The 23942-nt window shown below is 37.6% G+C and overlaps 1 protein-coding gene across 1 annotated transcript in view; it reads right to left on the bottom strand.

The window, feature by feature from the left end:
* Window positions 1–546: 546 nt before the first annotated feature.
* Window positions 547–23942, bottom strand: part of LOC150090471 (uncharacterized) — a 71160-nt gene continuing 47764 nt past the window's right edge. The window contains exons 3-4 of the mRNA XM_090369146.1: window positions 14386–14549; window positions 547–1050 (exon numbers count right to left, since the gene is read on the bottom strand). Coding sequence (XP_090225272.1) covers window positions 597–1050; window positions 14386–14549 — 618 coding nt within the window. The 3' untranslated portion in view covers window positions 547–596. The remainder of the gene's footprint in view (window positions 1051–14385; window positions 14550–23942) is intronic.

The following is a 23942-nucleotide window of genomic DNA, read 5'->3' as shown; positions in this document are numbered from 1 at the left end:
GACATGTTTATTCAGACCTCAGCTACAAATCATAAAAATCACAAGCAAGTTTCATACATACAGATATTCACACATTGATTTTCCTGTTTTATTACTATAAACTCTTGAGTGTCATAACCTGTTGACAAAAATTTAATGACAATAAAGATCATTATGGTTTTTTTGAACATAGCAACAAAATAGTGTATTCAAACTATCAGAGTCCAATGAACTGCAATGAAAATAACTATTATCTCTTTATATTTTGGGACAGGCATACAATAAAGTATGTAACAACGGCATCGCGGGCATGCATGCACGCACACACACTTGTAAGTACTGAATCAGTACTCAGCTAATACAAATTTCATATAGCAGTTTTGTATTTAACCCCTGCATGCACACGCACATGATAAATTCAAATAAGTAAAGAAATTAAAAAAAAGTTTAAAAGAATGAAAAAAGAAACAAAGCAATGAGTATAAATACAGCTATACTTTGTATATATTTAAAACTTGTCCAACACCAGTAAGGATGCATTTTTTGATCTATTTACATTGCACTGGTTATAAAAGTAAAAAGGGGAAAACATAGTAATTAAAAAATAATTAAAATCCCTATTTGTTTTTGCTTTTTTTTTTTTTAGAAAATTTTTCATCTTTCAAAGATCTTTCTTTTCTCACCGACTTCTGATTATGTAGTGTCTGTTCAATCTTCCTTTCAGATCCGGTTTCTGTCACAGTTTCTTCCTCGGATTTACTTTGCTGCTGATAGTTGGAAAGAATACGTTTTTTTGGAGAAGTAAAAGGCAGCTTAACAACTAATTTCTTATGGCCTTTCTTTGTTGAACCTGATCTTTGTGAAGAAAAGCAGGATGCACCAGATGTTTTCCGCTTTTCCCTAACATTCCTTTTTTCAATCTTTTGCAAGCTTTTTTTTGCCGTGTTATGAGCACATTCACTTCCTTTACCTCGAACAGTGAAGTCAAAGTCCTCTGCTTTTAGATCAGTTGTAATCCGGGAAAAATGCAAAGCAATCTCTGTTTTTGATCTAAACTTCTTTCCTTCAGGGCTAAAAGAGAATAAAATATACAATTAATAATTATACTCATTTTATTTTATTTATTTATTATTTTTTTTTTTGTAAAGGAGGTACTACATATTACAAATATATACATACATGTATGAGCACCTATACATATAAAAATAATAGTATCAAAGAAATAAAACTGTAAAGATACACAGAAGAGGAATGAAGTGTAAAAACCATGAAAATTAATTAAGTTTAGAAAACAAGCAGTAACTATATATATATCTACACTAATTTCTTTTGATAGTATGAACCAGACTTGTAATGCTCAATAAGTTATGTTGATATCAATATTTGTAAAATAATAAGAATTTTACCTCAATATAATACATAGAACACTTCCATATGATACTCTCCACAATTAAAACGAAAAAAAAAAAATCGAAAATCTTACATTACAGTAAAAAATAAATAATTAAAAAACAATTGTGACACAATAAAAATCTATCTAATGCAATTAAAAATTAAATTGATTAAAAGAAATTTAACAAAAAAAAACTGCAAAAACGATTTTTCCCTTCCTGAAGCTGACGACACTTTGACCGTATTTCGTGACCACAGGAATGAAAATTACCAAATAGGGGCGAGTGTGACACTTAAATAGGAATTATTTGTCTTCACATATGCACTTTTTACGTAAAAGCCCATGGATTGGAGATTACAAATGGCCAGTGAACATTAACAGAATTCTCATGTAATTTAATTTCAACAGTTTCTGCAATTAATAGTCTGGTATAATTACATTGGACATTAAGTATTTTGGCCTCGTTAAATAAAAAAGTATGTTTTTGTTAACGGCATGAAAGGCTAATTCTGATACTGCTAAACAAGAAGCACAAACTGGGGACGTGTTGATTTACCGAATACCGGAATCCAGGCCTGGCCAATACAGAAACTACACAATTTTAAATTCAGTATATTTAAAGAATCTGTTAAGCTGTTTGTGCTACTGTTCAACATACGGAACAGAAATAAATTTTATCTTTTATTATTATTATTTTTTTAATATTACGATTTTTGGCTGATGTAGTATTTTTTATCCTATCCCTAGCTTATACTCTAATTCGGTTTATTGTAGCAAGGGGATAACCCCTGTTTAAGAATCTGTTGGTTAATATTTGTATTTCTGAGCCGAAAGCAGATTCCGTCATTGAATATTTACAGGCATTTAGAAATTGATTAAAGATAATAGATCTCCTGTAGGAGAATGGGTGACAACTTTTGTAATGCAGAAGCATAACGGTGTTTGTAGGTTTTCGATAGATGTTAAATTGGATTTTAAACGAGTTCCGAATGAATATTATTAAACAAATGTAAAGTGTCTTGGATAGTACTACTATCAGTAATAACTAGAACATCATCTAAATACCTCCCATAATATGTGATATGAGGTAGAAAAGGCTTCAGACGTATATGCTCAATCCCATCGGCAAACCAAAAATTTGTTTGCATACTTTGCATTGCCTCTTAGTTGGCCTCAACTAAGAGTTTAAGTGAAAAATTTCTTTAATAGGAAGTTTTGTATAATTAATCGGTATTATTTAACATATCCCAAATAATATCTAATGTGTATTCAACGTTTACATTCGTATATAACGAAGTAACATCTAGTGAGAATAAATTATCATTATCACCAAGTCTACAGTCCTTAAGGTTATTAAATAGTGTATCGTAGTTCTTAATCCCAAATTGTATAGCCTGTCTAAAGGGTTTTATAATGCTATATACACGTGTGGCCAAGGATGAAAATGCCAAGTTTCTGTAGGAAACAATAGGCCGAATAGGAAATCCGGTCTTGTGTAATTTTACCTGACCGAAAAGTGCAGAAATATTGTATGTTCTGGCCTTCAATTCCTTTAACACGTTCGCTGCTGGTCACGAGTCAGAATGCTATCATCAATAGCACGCCATAGAAGGAGAAGACTGTCGCCAGAAGCCGACTGTGTTTCCATAATGAAAAAGCTTGAAAATTGGTAATAAGGGATTGTTAGGTATACCATATCAATATTCAAGTGTCGTATAAGCAGTTTCCAAAAGATTTTGAGATTCACGTGCCAGCACGTGACACAAAAACATAATAATATAAATAATAGTATGTAAATAATAAAACAAAAAACATGGTAACATTAAGAAATACATATTATTTCATACCAAACCAATACAGATTATACAAATACTATGTGAGAGAATGTTACTTATGTATAATGTTTGCACAATCTAAGCAATAGCCGGGTGATCCTTCACAAACACTCCAGATATAGATTGTATCCTTACGTTTCCCTTCGGAATAGCAACGTTTGCATTGCTTCCTCAATATCTTTCCACCTTTTCTTTCTTCCCGCGGTTTGAGCACATATTCCAGTCAGGTACATCATGCACAGTATGAGGGAGATCAGATGGCTGTTTCAATAAAGATCTGATCACTGATAACCGGAAGTCATAAAGTTGCATTTTGTTATGTGAATATTTAGTATAGATATGGCATGCATTCATCATCATTAGTTGTAAAATATGCATAAATATTTTTGTACGCCACCTAATGGTTTTCCTTTCGCAAGGATAATAGGCAAGCATTTGATCTTGCTTCTCAAGGCCTGACATAAACCTATTATATTCAATTATAGGCAATGATTTTGATTTCAGTTCGCCTCATTTGTTCTGCATTTCCACCATATCATTTTGGTATTCTGTAGATATGTAACTGACATCTCTTCTGTCCTTCCACTTGGCAATCATTACACCATGGGCACACCTTGATAAAGTTTCCCCTTTCTTCAGCTTTTTTTCTCTAACCTCTTTTGGAAATGTTTTCCTATTACTTCTGATTGTCCCAGTACAATGGGTCTGTCTGTCAGTGAGACACTTAACGAGTTCATAGCTATTGTGATAATTGTCCATAAATATTCTATGCCCGACATCTAACATCCCATCAAGTAAGTTCACAATGACTTTTTGTGCATGTCCTTTTCCACCAGAATCATCCAACATACCGGTATATACTTGAAATTTCATAACCATGCCAGTAGGCATTGTGATCATATATAACTTAATGCTGTACTTATGGGCGTTTGTTTTGAATGTACTGTTGAAAAACAAGCCTTCCATGCCACAACATCATAGACTCATCTAAGCTAATCTCACGTCCTGGATAATATATTTCCGACATTCGTGCATTGAACAGACTCACCATTTTTCAAATTTTATATAGGCGATCCTGTGGACATACCTCCTCAAGGTCCGCAGTAATAATAAGAAACGATTCCTGCTCATGTTATCTGCAAACACATGCTGATGATAAACTGTTGATCCGAACAATTTATCTGATTTCCAATAATCTTGTATGCGGTTCAGTTCAAATGGTTCCCATATGTAAAATCAATCCAAAAAATACCAGCATTTCATCTCTAGTGGTGTCCTTCCATGCATTTATTCGAGAATGTTCTTTATTTTCTCGGGGAAGAAGTATTTCACGAGCATAAACATTTGTTTGTGTAATTATTTCATCCAAGATATTGTTGGTCAATAAATGACAAAAGTAATCTATAGAATTATCACCTGACACGGGTTGCAGCAAAGACTCGGAATTTGTAAAACGAAACTGTTTCATCGATGTTACGTCATTTTCCCACATGACGTTTTCCAACTCAACGGAATCCTGTTGTGGAAGTGTAGCCTCTTCCAAATCCGTAGCGTCCTTTGGACAGATAAAATCTTCGTCATAACTGATGTCACTGGGATATACTCAGATAACTCTTCCAACATTTTTGCAATTTCTTCATCTGTAAGGGATTTTTTATACTGCAATTTTCTTCTTTTTGGGCACGACGGGCCTGCTAAACTATCATCTGCACAACTCATATTACAGGCTTTTCCGCAAGTCACGTAACAAAATGTTCAACACCACATACAACTACATATAGTTATACCCTTTACTTCATGCCTTAAGGGGCTTAGAGGGGAACAGGTATCCTGTGTGTTATCAGACACTCAGCCTAAAACACTGATGGATCCAATATCTCTCCATTACAGAAGATTTAGGAGAAGTCCGGTTGGCCTGCACCCCTAAAATCCATTCAAGCACACCTTCCCGATGGTAAACCCTGTTACGTCACCTAGGTGGCAGCAAACGTGTAGAGTGGTTCTCTTCAAGATGCCTGGTCAGTGTGAAGAAGAAAAGACCAAACCCTCCAGCATTTGACAGCACGACAAAACAAATGGCCCTCAGTCCCCAGCAGCTTTCACTCCCCCTCTTACAGCAGTGAGAGGATCAGAGGAGAAGCAGAGGGTGGTAAGAATCTCTGGTTACGACCAGGCTGCGATGCATGGAAACTGAACTTGGCCTGTTATAACGTAAGATCACTCATCTGTGAAGACAGGTATTAGAGCTGGAAAAGGAATTAGAAAATGTGAATTGGAATATCATTGGTTTGGCTGAAACAAGAAGAAGAAATGAATCACTTATAAATTTATCAAGTGGAAATCTGCTGTACACCAATGGAAACAGTGAAAGGAGTGAAGGTGGAGTTGGGTTTCTGGTCCATAACCATTTTAAAAATAACACTTTGGAATTCAAAAGTACATCACCAAGGTTGTCAAGACTAATACTCAAGATTTCTAAGAGGTACAAGCTAAAGGTTATAATGATTTATGCACCAACATCAAGCCATGATGATGAAGAGGTTGAAGAAATGTACACACAAATTGAAAGTCTTCTAGAGGAGCAGAAAGCACACTACACTATTATTATGGGGGACTTCGATGCTAAAGTTGGAAAAAGACAAAACACAGAAAGGGGAACTATAGGAAATTTTGGAATTGGTGAAAGAAATGAAAGAGGCGAAAGACTTGTGGAATTTTCAGAATCTCAAGGATTGTCAGTAATGAACACTTTTTTCAAGAAAAGGGTGAACAGAAAGTGGACGTAGAAAAGTCCAAATGGATTAACAACTAATGAAATCGACTTCATCCTCACTAACAGAAGATATATTGTGAATGATGTTACCGTCCTGAATAAAGTAAATGTTGGAAGTGATCACAGAATGGTAAGATGTATGTACACTTGATATAGATGTAGGAAAGGAAAGGAAAAAACTTACTCGAGTAAATAATATAAAGGTCTTTGAGGTAACAGCGGAGGAGAAAAAGCAGTATGTACTGGAACTTAAGAACAAGTTTGAGCTTCTGCAGACTGCTCAGGACCAAGATATCGAGGAGGAATATTACAACTTTCTGAAAGTGATAAAGCCCAAGAAATCCAAAGAAGAAAAAATAAGTCAAGAAACACTTGTTATGATGAACCGAAGGCAAAAAATGGAAGAGCAAGATAAACATTGACAAGGAAAAAATTGAGTCTACTGAGTTATGCAAAGCCATTAGAAAGAGACTCAGAGAGGACATAAGAAGATTTAACACAAGAAAAGTAGAACAAGCATTAAGGGAAAACAAAGGATTTAAATCAGCAGCCATGAGCAGTAATACACAAAGACAAATGATACTGAAATTGAATAGCGATAGTGTACTTATAAACAGAAGAGAAGGCATAATTCAAATAGCAGAAGACTACTATAGAGAATTATACAAGGAGCGAGAGAATGATGCCAGCAGTGTGGAAGATGGATTGCAAATTAGCAACATATACCACATACCCGATATTCTTCCTGATGAGGTAGAACATGCATTGAAGAAAATGAAGAATCAGAAAACCCCGGGGGAAGATGAAGTTACTGTAGAGTTGCTAAATTGGGAGGAACAGACATAACACAAAAACTGGCAAGGCCCTTCACAAAGTGCATCAGAAAAGGTATGTTGCCTAAGCAGTGGAATAATGCAATCATAGTTTTACTGCATAAGAAAGGAGATAAATCAGAAATTATAGACCAATTAGCTTGTTATCCCACATCTACAAGTTGTTCACAAGGGTCATTACTAACAGATTAGAAAGAATACTTGATGAGAATCAACTGAAAGAGCAAGCTGGCTTTAGGACCGGATTCTCAACCATGGATCACCTTCACGTAATGTCACAGCTAATGGAGAAAGCAAATGAATATAAAACACCATTATGCCTGGCATTTGTGGATTATGAAAAGGCATTTGACTCCATACAGCATAAGGCAATATTTCGGGCACTGGAAAGACAAGGTATAGATACCCCACATATTATGATTTTGAAGAAAATATGAGAGTGCTACCTCCTTTATTAGACTAGACAAAGACAGTAGCAAATTTAAAATCGAGAAAGGAGTTCGATAAGGAGACACAATATCTCCGAAGCTGTTTACTGCTGCCCTTGAGGAAGCTTTCAGAAGATTAGACTGGTTGCAGAAAGGAGTCAATGTGAACGGAGAGTACCTAAACCATTTACGATTTGCAGATGACATTGTGGTCATAAGCCACGATCCCAAAGAATTAAAGGAAAATCTTAATCAGTTATGCACAGTTAGTAAGGATTTTGGACTGAAAATGAATATGGCTAAAACAAAAGTAATGATGAACAAGTATGCCACAGAAAGGGAAATAATGATTGAAGGAGCAGTAATGAAAAGGTGGAGTCATATACTTATCTGGGACAAGTTATTAGCTGTAATAATGATAAATGGTTGGAGTCAAGAGAAGAATAAATTTTGGATGGATAGCATTCAGGAAATATAGTCACATACTGAAGAGCGATATCCCAGTTTGTCTGAAACGTAAAATAATGAACCAATGTATACTCCCCACCATGACATGGAAGTGAAACTTGGGCACTCACCAAAAGAATGGAAGAGAAGCTGAGAATGACACAGCGAAGAATGGAACGAATTATACTGGGAATCAGACTGTTAGATAAGAAGAGAAACATGGATTAGGCAGCAAACTTAAGTAAAAGACATTCTTATCAAAACTAAAGAACTAAAATGGTCTTGGGCAGGACACATAGCTTGAAGACATGATGACAGATGGACTAAGAAAATAACAGAATAGTACCCAAGAGGAGCTAGAAAAAAACCTGGAAGACAAAGGCGGAGGTGGATAGATGAAATTCATGAGTTTGTGGGTAGTAAATGGATGGCCAGTGCTAAAAACAGAAGGAACTGGAAAGTTGCTGGAGAGGCCTTCATCCTGCAGTGGATTGAAAATGGCTGATGATGACTTGATGCCAAAACAACTATACACAGCAGAAACACAATGCCAACTGAAGTTGAGAACTTCATACTAACGTCTAACGAATCCCGCGCCCACACTTGATTGGCTACTGGGTAATGTCACATCACACGCCTGATTGGCTCTTCAATACTGCTGCGCCATCACACACTGGCATGTGACTGGCAGCGAACGTGTTAACTGAGTCATAGTAATGTAATCATTTTTTCAATTTGATTGACCAAATTGGTAAATAGTGCTGGGTCTACTTCAAGATAAGTGAGGGAATCTGAAACAACTGAATCTAACTTATTAATATAATCATGTTTATTGAGTATTACAACTGTATCTTCTTTATCTGTCCTCTGTATAATAATGTCTTTATTTTCCCAAAATGTTCACGCAAAGCTAAACTGTCATGTGTATTCAATTTAAGAAGTCTCGTTTCTTTTGTTATTCACCACTTGGTTAACTTGTTGAATAAATAAATCTTTTTGTGGAACATTACGAAGTCCAAATTCAATATCAATCACGCACTGTTTTTTAGGTAGATTTCGCTGTGGTAAATTATAACAATCCTTTGGATAAAAGTGAAATCTGGTCCCGTGATAGCGTACATGAGGAAAGATTTGTAACCTGTTGCTATGTCGGTTTGTTCAATGTTGGGCAAGGGGGTGTTCGCGAACTAGTTGACGTATTCTGTGGTAGCACGTTGTGTGTTTGTGGGGATTGTCACCCAAATCTTATGTACTTGGTTGCAAGCCCGCGACAATGTGTTAGAATTCAAATGAACGTGTTTTGACCCTCCTGATAATGAATTCAATTTATTTATCGTGTCTGTTTTTTATTTTTGAGGCCTGTGCTTCATGTCGCAAACCTATTGAGATCTTCAATACAGACCAATTGTTATGATGCAGATAATTTTTTAAGGCCTCCGTAGCCGAGTGGGTAGGAGCGGGAGTGCAGTAGCACCCGCTCTTTGAGTAGACCGGGGTTCAAGTCCCTGACTGCTGAATACGGTCGACCTGCCAACCCGCATTGGACCAGCGTGGCAGATTATGGTCCATTTTTCCTCAGCATGAATTGTTGAGGAGGCTTCCATCCTGCAGTGGGTTGATAATGACTGCATTTTACTTTACTTTTTTTTTAGATAATTTTTTAATTTGTCACAAAGTTTCTAACCTGGGAAAGGTATTTTCATTTATCAGAATACACAGATCTTAATACAAGTTTAACTATATTACGCAATGTGGCAAGTACTAGTTGCTTTATGCCCGAAATTTAAGTTTGCCAGGTTCAATTTAAATCATAAAATTTCGGGCATAAAGCAACTAGCACTTTCCACATAGTGTAATATAGTTAAACTTGCCTTAAGGTCTCGAGGCGCCTCCGTAGCCAGGTGGGAAGGAGCAGCAGTGCGTAGCACACGCTTCTTGATTAGACCGGGGTTCGCGCCTGTCACCACCAAATACGGAAAGGTCAGGGAATGACCACCGCATTTCCCGGAGCAATATGGCCTTAGTTGCTAATGCTCCTAAAAAAAAAAAAAAAATCAAATCAAACCTTAAGGTCTCGATGAAGGTATATCAAATGATATTGATGAAGGTATAACAAAATTAATGTTGTTTGCTGATAACACCAAGGTTGAGAGATTTGTTAATAACAGTAATGACAGTATGCTGCTGCAACAGGATCTGGAAAAACTGGGCAGATGGGCAAAGAAGTGGCAACTGAAGTTTAATATTGACAAATGCAAAGTACTGCATATGGGTAGCAGTAACCCTAGAGATATGTACCAACTGGGTGGTGTTACACTTAGGGTAGTGGAGAATGAAAGAGACCTGGGGTCTTGTCAATCATATACAGGAATTTTGCGATCAGGGATAAGGAGGTGATTATTCCCTTGTATAAGGCAATGGTCAGGCCACACTTTGAGTACTGCATACAGGTCTGGAACCCTCATTTTAGGAAGGATGTAGAGTTGCTAGAACGAGTACAGAGCAGGCTGACAAGACTGGTGAGGGGAACAAAGGTGGTGCTCTTATGACGAAAGGCTAAAGTTCTGCGAATTGCAGCATCTGGAAACTTGGTACCTGCGAGGTGATCTGATTGAGGTGTATAAAGCTTTGAATGGATTAAGCAGGCTCAATGCTGATGGGATTCTTCCTCTTCCTCAGATTACAAACTCGAGGGGAACATAAACTGAAATTGAGGAAAGACAGTTGTCGAACAGGTGTGTGGAAGGTTGCCTTTAGCCAGCAGGTAGATTGCTGGAACAAACTTCCATCTGTGATTGTGGAAGTTGATAGCCTAAATAAATTCAAGGTAAAACTAGACAAACATTTGGAACGAATGGATGGGTGAAATGGGAAGGTTTTTTTTTTTTTTTGGCTGATGCTATATAAGCTTGCTTTCTTGCATCACATGCCTACTAATGCTAATGCCAGAAGACATTAACCACCGTACAATGGAAAGGATGGGGGGGGGGAGATGCCAGAGCTTTGCTCTGAACACCAAACAATGGCGGTCATCTACTACCTAATACTGCATTGTAACACAAAGGGGTAGTATTCTTCCGTGTGTTTTGGGCACCACACATTGACTCCTCTGCTTACATTGTTTCGCACCTCAGTGGTCGCCTCCAATATATCTGGTGCTGTATTTCAAGACTTGCACTTGGGGTTATACCAATTGTTATTAACAGTCCCACTATCATGAAAGTGCAAGTAAATTGCAAATCTGCTTAAAATATGGCTGTCACTGAATGATTGGAATTTGCTGCAATTCAGTCCACTTGACTATCATCTGAATATCAGTTCCATCAGGGTTTTTGACTCCCAGGTAGCAGGCCCCTCTTGGCATACCTGAGAGAATGTCTGTGACAGCCTCAAGAACTCTACTCTAGACTTGAGTTGTTTTAATTTTTTGTTTTCCTTACATTTATTCTATTTGACAGACATATATTTATTTGTTTTCATTCATTTTTAGGTTTATTTCATTATTTCTGATTTTTACTATAAGAACAGGGCACAATCCCTTGGGATGGTGGAACGTATGTACTAAGTTCTCTTTCACCACAGTCTGGTTCCATCCCAAATGTTTCATGTCAAATATGCTGACACAGAGGTGTAACTATGGTATCATTGAGGTTGGGCACATCTGACTCCATTCAGCGCCAGGCAATGAATTTTATGAACAGTAATAATTTTATATTATAATATAATTACATTAATGAAAACAAAGGCACATTACATTCTCTTATTCTAGGAATTTTTAACCATAGATCACTCCTGCCCCTTTTTTTTGCATCCTTTTACAATTTCTACAAACAACTTACAAATTACATACAAATTAACTAGCTTCGAAACGATCGTCTGGGTAGTAGTATCCTCTGAAAATAAATAACAGTAGTCTTCTCTACTAGAGAAGTGTTATTTATTTGAAGTAGTGCAATACCAGCTATCTCGTTGTGAAGGCACCCACAATATGAGATACTATTAAAACGATGCCTTTTACACTACATACTTAGTTCAAATTTATGGGTTAACTATGGTGTATCTACACTGATATTATATAATACAAATTAACATAAATTTATGTAATTAGCCATGAGATAGAGAATTTGTCTCAGTGTTCTAATAATTAGGTTGTGTTACAGAATATTTCATACTTTTCTGTTTTAGCAGTGAGACTACTGTAGTGTCACAGATGGCAATATTCTTTAACATAAAATGAGTCTAGATCTTTTAATAGAACAAACTTATCAGAGAAAAGATCTCACCCTCCCAAACACTTCCTCATTCATTTCACAAATATAGATGGTCTCAATTCCAATCTGAATGATGTCCATTTCCACTTACAGTCTGCCAAACCCCATATACTTTTACTGACAGGATCCCAATTATCGGTTGATTCAACTACATTGCTCATTTCAGTCCCAATTATTCGCTGCATGATTCTTTTCGCTTTAAAGGTGGTACTTGGGCATACATGTGCTGTGATATTCCCAGTCAGAGAATTAGTCATTTGGAATCTGCTCTTTATCTCTTCTGCTTAAAATTTCTCTACCATATTCTGTCACAATGACCTTGACTCTACTGTCCTCCCAACTGCACTAATCACTTTGAACTGTTTGATTTCCTTTTTATTTTATTTTTTTTTGAAACTTGACCTTCTCTACTCCAACTTGCTTAATAGTGAGGTAATTTTCCTTGGAGATTTTAATGTTCACAACTCCAACTGGCTTCTGTTTTCTAGTCATGTGGACCTAACTGGTAAAGATGCGGAGTCTTTTGCAATTATTAATGAACATTGCACAGATTGTTCATTTACCAACCAGGGTACCAGACAATCCTAACCATACAGCCAACATCCTTGATCTTTTTCTGACAAAAAACTCTTCCAACCACACGGCTAAGGTGAATGATCAGTCCTCTAGGGACCTCAGTTCACAACTTGGTGATGGTATCTTCTCCAAGGGAACCTTTCTCTCATGCCCATTCTCAACCTTGTGTTGTTTGTCATTACAACAATTCTGACAAAATCCTAATTATAATAATTGGGATTCTGTCAGATTTTAATTGGAAATGGACATCACTGAGATTGGAACTGAGACCACATGTATTTGTATTTGTGAACTGAACGAGAAACTCTTTGGGAGGTTTATATATTTTTCCAGATAGCTTTGTTCTATTAGTTTGACTATTCATGAAGTATTTAGTAGTAAGAAAAGGTATGTAAGGCATGTTGTATGAAGTAATGAAATTTTTGAATATACACAGAAAGAATAAACCCAGCTCCTTGACATAACCTGGCCTCAACAATGACCCACAGAATATCCACTACTCGGACTCCCTCCAATCGCTATCTGATCTGGATGCCTTCTAGGGATTATCAAGAGGTTCAGTTTGGTGGAAACTACTGGCCAGCATGCAAACACAGTTTTAGAGCTGTATCCTCAAATATAAGACTGGATCTTGCCATGATGCTTATCATAACCTCAAGGGACAATAATCATGCTCCACGACGGAAAATACTGCAGGTTGCCGGAGCTTTGCTCTAGAGCAGGCCCGGACAAACCATGACCCGCTGGCCACACGCGGCCCGCCGCACATTTTTGTGCGGCCCGCAAGCTGTAATTGTATTTTCGAAAAAAGTTTACTTATGTTATGCCTTTTACAATGCAAACATTTTCCATCATGAATTTAAATAAAAATTCTTTACGATCAAGCATCACCGATGAACATTTACAAGCAGTTTTAAGAATCTCAACTACAAAATTAACACCTGAAATTAAAAAAAATGTTAAAAGATGTAAAACAGTTCCATTCATCTCATTAAATTCTTGGTTGTTAGAGAATAATTTTTTATGTTATATTTCTTCTTCATGATAGCAAATATATTTCTAAGAATAGTATTTTACGTGCGGCCCGCCTTCTTTTTGAATTCCTATTGTGGCCCTTCAGCACAAAAGTTTGCCCAGGCCTGCTCTAGAGACTAAACATAGACCACATTTCAAGCTTTCAATAAGTAAAATGATGGTATTGCACAGGTTGAAGTCATCTACCATCTAGTATTATCTGCTAACACAAAGGGATGGCATTCCTCTGTGTAGTGTGGATGCCACACCTTGATCCTATCTTACATTTGTTCACACCTGATTTGTCATTTTCAGTACTGCTGTAACTGGGTTATACCCAAGGTTACTAACAGTCCCACCAATGTGATGGTACAAGCAGAGGATTTAGTTGTAGCAGAACGACCAGACTTTTTGTCAAAATTCAGTCCACTTTACTCAAGCGTCACCTGAATATCAGTTGCATCAGTATTTCAGACTCCCAGGTGCAACAAGTACCATCTTTCAGATACCTGTACCTGGAAGGATGTCTGAGACACCCTGGAGTACTACTCACATTAAATCTTTGTGAACCACAATGTCTTTCTCTCAATGCAATTTGCAATAATAATAATAAAAAAAAAAAAAAAAATTCAGCCGTCACTACTTCAGTGTCTCCCAATGATATCTAACATTTACACCATTAAAGTACTTTGAATTTCTTAAAAAAAAACTATATGCATGGGCCAGCTGGATCTCAAGAAGACTTTAGTTGCATTTCGATACTCATGATCATAACTAAAAATTGTAATGTGGTCTAATAAATTTAGATATGTCTACTAAAGATTTCTAGCACTTACCTATAAATATAAACATCATATTTTCCTGCAGATTTACCGGACTTTCTCTGAACTACTTTTCTAACCCATCCTTGAGGCAGACTTGGGTCCCAAAGCATGGGCTGCTCAGAAATCTCCATTGTTTTCTGCATTGTAATGTCTAACCTTTCCAATTTTATGACAGCCTAAATTAAAATTCGTAGACATATGTAGAAGAATGAAATGTTATGAAATTCATCAGTTCTTATGTCACATGGCCTAAACATTAATAAATTTAATTAATGTTTTTTTTTTTAAAAATGTAACTCTAAACACAAAAGGTTATTAAAAGCAACAGTACTCTAGTTGAGTGTTTTAGTGTTAACACTCAACATTCAACTAGAATTTCAGTAGGTAGCAGTTTTCACTTAAAATAATAATCAGGTTTTCAGGTTTCAAGATTGTTTTGGGCCATCACAGAACAAGTAAATATGCAGGCTATGTTAGAATAACTAAGTAAGAACAGGTGAAGATATCTGTCATCATCATCATCAGTCATTTTCAATTTACTGCAGGATGAAGGGCTCTCCAGCAACTTTCAAGTTCCTTCTGTTTTGTGGCCATCCATTTACTACCCACAAACTCATGAATTTCATCTATCCATCTAAGCCATTGTCTTTCAGGTTTTCCTTTAGCTCCTCTTGGGTACCATTCTGTTATTTTCTTAGTCCATATGTTGTCATGTCTTCAAGCCACATGTCCTGCCCAAGACCATTTTAGTTCTTTAGTTTTGATAAGAATATCGTTTACTTGAGTTTGCTGCTTAATCCATGTGTTTCTCTTCTAATCTAACAGTCTCATTCCCAATATAATTTGTTCCATTCTTCGCTGTGTCGTTCTCAGCTTCTCTTCCATTCTTTTGGTGAGTGCCCAAGTTTCACTTCCATAAGTGGGTAGTATACATTGGTTCATTATTTTACGTTTCAGACAAACTGAGATATTGCTCTTCAGTATGTGACTATATTTCCTGAATGCTATCCATCCAAAATTTATTCTTCTCTTGACTTCCAACCATTTATCATTATTATTATTATTATTATTAATAATAGCCATATGGTGCAAGGAAGCCTGAGGCTTATGCTGCACCAGCCAAAAAAAAAAAAAAAATTTCCTATTACCCTGAGCGAGAGAGAGAGAGAGAGAGAGAGAGAGAGAGAGAGAAGTAGAAAGGAATCACCAAGAAAGAGAAGAATGATGATATCCAGCTCAGGACCCTCGGTGTGCCAAGCCCATACTCACCAGATGTGAGCCCCTAGGGTTATTACAGCTAATAACTTGTCCCAGATAAGTACATGACTCCACCTTTTCAATTACTGCTCCTTCAAATATTTTATCCCTTTCTGTGGCATATTTGTTCATCATTACTTTTGTTTTAGCCATATTCATCTTTAGTCCAAAATCCTTACTAACTGTGCATAACTGATTAAGATTTTCCTCTAATTCTTTGGGATCATAGCTCATGACCACAATGTCATCTGCAAATTGTAAATGGTTTAGGTACTCTACATTCAGCCTGATCTTCTGAAAGCTACCTCAAGGGCAGCAGTAAACAACTTTGGAGATATTGTCTCCTTGTTGAACTCCTTTCTCAATTTTAAATTTGCTACTGTCTTTGTCTAGTCTAATAAAGGAGGTAGCACTCTCATATATTTTCTTCAAAATCATAATATATGGGGTATCTATGCCTTGTCTTTCAAGTGCCCGAAACACTGCCTTATGCTGTATGGAGTCAAATGCCTTTTCATAATCCACAAATGCCAGGCATAATAGTGTTTTATATTCATTTGCATATATATGGTGTGGCGCTCACACTACATGGAGGAACGCCGTCCCTCTATGTTACCAGGCAGTACTAGGTGGTAGATAACTCTCATCAACCGGTGAAATACCACCACTTTGCTTATTGGAGGCTTGAAGTGGTAAAAGCCATGTTTACTCTCTAGAGCAAAGTTTCCGGCATACCCCTCTCCCCATACTTCTCCTTCAACCCATGCACGGTACTAAGTACTATAGGTTTTGATACCTTTCGTGTTTGGGGGTTTCATAAAAAAAAAAAAAAAAAAATCATAATATATGAGGTATCTATGCCTTGTCTTTCCAGTGCCCGAAACATTGCCTTATGCTGTATGGAGTCAAAATGCCTTTTCATAATCCACAAATGCCAGGCATAATGCCTGGCATTTGTGGATTAACCGAAAAGGCATAACCGAATTTAACTGAATCAACCGAAACAGCAAGCTGGCCTTAGAACTAAAGCCAGCTTGCTGTTTCGGTTGATTCTCATCAAGTATTCTTTCTAATCTGTTCGTAATGACCCCTTGTGAACAACTTGTAGATGTGGGATAACAAGCTAATTAGTCTATAATTTCCAATTTCATTTATTTTTTTCTAATGCAGCAAAACTATGATTGCATTATTCCACTCCTCAGGCGTCACACCTTTTCTAATGAGTCTTGCTAGTTTTTGTGTCACGTCTCTTCCTCCCAATTTTAACAATTCTACAGTAACTTCATCTTCCCCAGGGGTTTTCTGATTCTTCATTTTCTTCAATGCATGTTCTACCTCATTAGGAAGAAAATTGGGTATGTCATATGCGTTACTGATTTGCAACCCATCTTCCCCACTGCTGGCATCATTCCTTCGGTCTTTGTATAATTCTCTATAGTAGTCTTCTGCTATTTGAATTATGCCTTCTCTGCTATTTATAAGTACACCATTGCTATTCTCCAGTTTCAGTATCATTTGTCTTTCTGTATTACTGCTCATGGCTGCTGATTTAAATCCTTTGTTTTCCCTTAATGCTTGTTCTACTTTTCTTGTGTTAAACCTTCTTATATCCTCTCTGAGTCTCTTTCTAATTGGTTTGCATAACTCAGTATACTCGATTTTCTCGTTGTCAGTGTTTATCTTGCTCTTCATTTGTCGCCTTCAGTTCATCATGACAAGTGTTTCTTGACTATTTTTTTTTTCCTTTGGATTTCTTTTTACCTATAGGTTTCTTGGGCTTTGTCACTTTCAGAAAGTTGTAATATTCCTTGTTGATATCTTGGTCCTGAGCAGTCGGCAGAAGCTCAAACTTGTTCTTAAGTTTCAGTACGTACTGCTTTTTCTCCTCTTCTGTTATCTCAAAGACCTTCATATTATTTACTCGAGTCAGTTTTTTTCCTTTCTTTTCTTACATCAATATCAAGTGCGCATCTTACCATTCTGTGATCACTTCCACATCTACCTTGTTCAGGACGGTAACATCATTCACAATATATCTTCTGTTAGTGAGGATTAAGTCGATTTCATTAGTTGTTAATCCATTCGGACTCTTCCATGTCCACTTCCTGTTCAACCTTTTCTTGAAAAAAAAAAAAGTGTTCATTACCAATAATCCTCGAGATTCTGCAAATTCTACAAGTCTTTCACCAATTCCAAAATTTCCTATAGTTTCCCCTTTCTGCACTGTTCTTTCATTTTCCAACCTTAGCAGTGAAGTCCCCGATAATGATAGTGTAATGGGTTTTCTGCTCATCTAGAAGACTCTCAATTTTGGTGTACATTTCTTCAACCTCTTCATCATCATGGCTCGATGTTGGTGCATAAATCTTTATAACCTTTAGCTTTTACCTCTTAGAAATGCTGAGTATTAGTCTTGACACCCTTGGCGATGTACTTTTGAATTCCAAAATGTTGTTTTTCATATCTTTATGGACCAGAAAGCCAACTCCACCTTCGCTCCTTTCATTGGTGTACAGGGTGCCTCCGTAGCCAGGTGGGCAGGAGCAGCAGTGTGTAACAAACGCTTCTTGATTAGACCGGGGTTTTCACCCGTGAACACCAAATACGGAGGATGCAGAAAGGTCAGGGAATGACCTTTCCGCTATCCCCGCATATCCCCGGGGCAATATGGCCTTAGTTGCTAATGCTCCTAAAAACCAAATAAGAAACAAACATAAAAATTGGTGTACAGCAGGTTTCCACTTGATAAACTTATAAGTTATTTATTTCTTCTTGTTTCAGCCAAACCGATGATATTCCAATTCACATTTTCTAATTCCTTTTCCAGCTCTAATAATCCTGTCTTCACAGATGAGCGATCTTACACTGTAACAGGGCAAGTTCAGTTTCCGTGCACGGCAGCCTGGTCGTACCCAGAGATTCTAAGCACCCTCTGCTTTCACTCTGATCCTGTCGCTGCCGTAAGAGGGGGAGTGAGAGCCACTGGGGACTGAGGGCCATTTGTTTCGCCGTGCTGTCATATGCTGGAGGGTTTGGTCTTTTCCTCTTCACGCTGATCAGGCATCTTGAAGAGATAGACTCTACACGTTCGTTGCCACCTAAGTGATGTAACAGGGTGGGCTTACCATTGAGAAGGTGTGCATGAGTGGATTTTAGGGAGGCAGGCAAACCGGACTTCTTGGTTGAAAAAAAAGAAACACAAATATAAAATCTAAACTAATAACATAAGATTATTTTTCATGAAGTTCATGTATGGGCAGTGAGTCAAGTCTAAGTTTTAAGCAGAATTGGATGACCTAGTAAAGTGGAAAGTATGGATATTCTGTTCTGTTTAATTTTTTTTTTTTTTTGGCTGAAGCAGAAAAAGTCTGCTTCCTTGCATCATTTGGCTTTACTAATATATATACTTCTCTGGAGTAATGCAATATCAAGTACCTTGTTGCAGAGTTCCACCACGGGATCAATGCACTAAGTAGCAAACCCAGTTAGTTCAACGCCATTCCTTTCATTTATAATTACAAAATGAAACATTTGATTTTTAGACACAACCATTTTTTTTTGTATTGACCTTCAACATCCAACTTTTAGCTTCAGACAATCAATTTTATTCTACTTCCCATTGATTTTATCAAATGGGTGAATATATTAATTGATCTGGTAGTTGTATCAAAAAGTTTAAGACTTGAAATGCATAATACCGTAAGGAGAAACATATGTTTACAATCAGACGGCACATCACAATAGGATGACAAATTACAACAGACTGAAGCATACAAGTTTTTATTAGGCCAACAAACAGGTAAAAGGTAGTTAACAGAAAACAAAAAATGTAGACAAAGGAATATAATTTTCCATTATGCACTTAACTCATCCAGTGGTGAGTCTGCCACAAGTGGGTGGGTCCCTCAGAGTGAATTTTCAGTTGCCAGACAACTATGAAAATTCACTCTGAGGGACCCAGGCACAAAATTTCAGAATTCCATTTTTCCAAGGAATTCTGAAATTTTGTAAAAAATCAAAACACATACATAAATATGCTGTAAAATATTAACATGCTATTATTTGACTTCTCCGCCCAACACTAGAGTAAAACTTAAAAAACAAATCAGAATTAAATGAAGAAAGTTAAAAAAAAAATGAAATAATGAAATGTTTCTTAAAAAAAAAAAAAAAACACATCATTACTATTTTGATGCAAGATTCTCTACATTATTTAGGTATTATTTGATTCAATTTCAAATTCTGCATCTGAATTCCATTACAATTTAAGCCTTTGCAAGTCTAAATTAGACAATTAAAGGTATGATCAACAGATGCTTTGTCATCTGAATTTCAAAGCTATTTTTCTGTTGCCATCTATTTTAAACCATGCTTTAAGACAATTTTATTCAACTGCCCTCTGATTTATCAAAGATTGAATATATTAGTTGATGTGGTAGTTGAATTAAAAAGTTTAAGACCCCTTATATGTATATTACAGCCAAGAGATGACAGCTAACAGATGGCAGAATGTACCAGAAAATTTGAGATAATTTGTACATGAAAGGGACATACGCTGCAGGATTAGAACAAGTTAACCATCAAAAGGGGGTGCTCTTACCAAGAAAGGCTTAAGTTCTGCAAACTGCAGAGCCTGGAGAGTAGGCACCTGCGAGGTGATCTGATTGAGGTGTATAAGGCCTTGAATGGCTTCAGCAAGCTGAACGCTGATGGGATTCTTCCTCAGATTAAGAACCTGAGGGGGGCACAGATTCAAATTGAGGAAAGACAGTTGTAGAATAGATGGGCAGAAATTTGCCATTAGCCAGCAGGTAGTTGATTGGTGGAACACATTTCCATCTTTTAGCATTAGCATAGGCATTTGATGCAAGAAAGCAAGCTATGCAGCATCAACCAAAAAAATTAAAGTAAAAAAAATAAATAAAAAATAACCACTTCCACTTCACCCCTCTGTTCGTTCGAAATACCTGTCCAGCCGAGCCTTAAACTTATTTAGGCTATCAACTTCCACGACAAGGGATGTCGTGGAAGTAAGCCTAAATGATGACAATAATGTTGATAGCCTGATGATGTTCCACCTACCAACCACCCGCTAAAGGCAAATTTTCACACATCTATCCTACATCTGTCTTTCCTCAATTTGAATTTATGCCCTCTCAGGTGATTATTCTGAGCAAGAGGAAGAATCCCATCAGCATTGAGCATGCTCAAACCATTCAAGGCTTTGTACACCTCTATCAGATCACTTCGCTGATGCCTAGTCTCCAGACACTGTAATTCGCAAAACTTAAGCCTTTCTTCGTAAGAGCACCCCGTTGTTCCATTCGCTAATCTTGTTGCCCTTCTTTGTACTCGTTCCAGGCGGCTCTACATCCTTCTTGAAATTAGGTCTCCAGGCCTGTATACAGTACTCTAGGTGTGGCCTGACCATTGCCTTATACAAGGGAATAATCACCTCCTTATCCCTGCTAGAAAAATTCCTATATATCACTGACAATACACCATGAGCTACTCTTGCAGCCCGTCTGCACTAGGCTTTACATACCAACTAAGAAATATTGTTCAAGGTTTACGCCAAAATGGATGTCAGATGAACTAATGAGGCATATGGCAGAGAAGAAAAATGCATGGGATACATACAAATTAACACATGACACAGAAGCCTATGATAGATACAAGTTGATATGCAACCAAGTTACAAAGGAGGTTAGGCAGGCGAAGGCAGATTACGAGAAATCCTTGGCAAGGGATGCAAAGAAAAACAGCAGAGTTCTTTACTAATGTAAACTCTAGAAGGAAGGGGATGAATCAGATTGGTCCACTTGATATTGATGGGTCAAGTGTTGATGATCCTGCTCAGGTAGCTAACAAACTAAATGAATATTTTGCATCGACATTCACACATGAGGAGTTATTCAGCGAGGGGAATGCCACAGGTGTATTCAACTCTAGCAGTAAGCTACAGAATCTTGAAATAACTGGGAGTAAAGTGGAGGAGAAACTGTTGAAGATAAACACAAGAAAGGCACCCGGGGTGGATGGGATCTACCCAGTTATATTAAAGGAGGCAGCAAAGGAAGTAAGCAAACCCTTAGCCATAATTATGAGAGCTTCCTTGGACTCAGGGGAGGTACCCATAGACTGGAAATGTGCAAATGTGACCCCAATTCACAAAGGAGGATCAAAGGCTGACACAAGTAATTATAGACCTGTGAGCTTAACTTCTGTTCCAGGAAAATTAATGGAGGCACTGGTTAAAGAAGCACTGCAGGATCATTTAGACAAGACTTCAGTTATAGCTCAGACACAGCATGGTTTTGTTAAGGGGAGGTCTTGCCTGACCAACTTGATTGGATACTATGATGCAGTCACAAAAGAACCGGATGCAGGGAATAACTTTGATATTATATACTTGGATCTTAGAAAGGCTTTTGATACTGTTGCACATGGAAGACTGCTACTCAAATTGGGGCAGTGTGGCATTGGAGGCAAATTGCTGCTATGGATAAAGGGGTGGTTGAGGGGGAGAGGACAGAGAGTGGTAATCAATGGACACTGCTCATCGTGGACTGATGTTATTAGTGGAGTCCCTCAGGGCTCAGTGTTGGGTCCATTATTGTTTTCTGTATTTATAAATGATACTGATGATGGTATATCGGGCTTAATGTCCAAGTTTGCAGACGATACAAAGGTTGGCAGGGTTGTCAAGGACACTACTGACACTATGCTGCTGCAACAGGATCTGGAAAGGTTGAGCAGATGGGCTGAGAGGTGGCAAATGAAGTTTAACATTGACAAATGTAAAGTACTACACATGGGAAACAGCAACCCCAGAGCAACGTATCAACTCTGTGGTACAACTCTGACAGTGGTGGAGAATGAAATGGACTTGGGGGTGGTTGTGCAGGCAGATATGAAGTTCTCTGAGCAGTGCAGACGGGCTGCAAGAGTAGCTCATGGAGTATTGTCAATGATATACAGGAATTTTTCCAGCAGGGATAAGGAGGTGATTATTCCATTGTATAAGGCGATGGTCAGGCCACACCTAGAGTACTGTATACAGGTCTGGAGGCCTCATTTCAAGAAGGATGTAGAGCTGCTGGAACGAGAAGGGCAACAGGATTAGTGAATGGAACAAAGGGGTGCTCTTACGAAGAAAGGCTTAAGTTTTGCAAATTAGAGTGTCTGGAGACTAGGCACCAGCGAGGTGATCTGATAGAGGTGTATAAAGCCTTGAATGGTTTAAGCATGCTCAATGCTGATGGGATTCTTCCTCTAGCTCAGAAAAATCACCTGAGAGGGCATAAATTCAAATTGAGGAAGGACAGATGTAGGATAGACGTGCGGAAATTTGCCTTTAGCCAGCGGGTGGTTGGTTGGTGGAACAGACTTCCATCCCTTGTGGTGGAGGTTGATAGCCTAAATAAGTTTAAGGCTCAGCTGGACAGGTATTTTGAACGAACAGAGGGGTGAAGTGGAAGTGGTTTTTTTTTTTTTTTTTGGCTGATGCTGCATAAGCTTGCTTTCTTGCATCAAATGCCTCTACTAATGCTAATGCTAAAAGTTCTTTGAATGCTTCCCATTTTGAATTTGCTGTTGGTAACATCATCAGTTGATCCCACTGTATAGAATTTAAATACTGTCTCAGACCACCGTAGTCGTCTTTACGAAAGCAATACCCCTTCCCTTTACCCCTAATGGTAGTTACCTCTTTGAGTAAATCCCACTTCAGAACACTGTGATCACTGCCACCTAGTGGTTCATTTATCTGCAGATTCTTAATGCATGAAGAATCAGTACTGATAATCAAATCAAGAGTATCACTCCCTCTAGTTGCCTCCCGAACATGGTGATGTAGAAAACAATCATCCAATAAATCCCCAACAAAAGCCTTGCTAGTGTGTGAGTGACCAGCCCCCAAATTCCAGTCAATATCTGGGAAATTAAAATCCCCCATAATAAGACTCTCTGATTTACTGGCCCACTATTTCTCTGTACAGTTTCTTATTATACTCATCAGAGTCATTAGGCCTGTAGCACACTCCTACTCTCAATTTTGATCTGCCAATGCTTATGTCACACCAAACTGACTCAACACTGCACTGTCCAGCGATGTTGACTGGCTTCAATTCCTTGGATTTTATGTGTTTCTTAACTAATAGCATAACCCCTCCTCCTTTCCTATCCTGTCTATCCTTTCTGTAGATTTTGTACTCCGCAAATTCCAGTTCTGCATTCCTTATATCTGTGTGACACCACGTCTCTGAATTCCCAACAATATCTGCCTTTGATGTTTTGAGCAATACCTCAAA

Source organism: Mastigoproctus giganteus, chromosome 2, assembly GCF_048544385.1.
Source record: "Mastigoproctus giganteus isolate SK-2022 chromosome 2, ASM4854438v1, whole genome shotgun sequence".
In the NCBI taxonomy this organism is placed as follows: domain Eukaryota; kingdom Metazoa; phylum Arthropoda; class Arachnida; order Uropygi; family Thelyphonidae; genus Mastigoproctus; species Mastigoproctus giganteus.
Note: the sequence above shows the minus strand (reverse complement) of the source record. Positions and strands in the feature narration are given on the sequence as shown.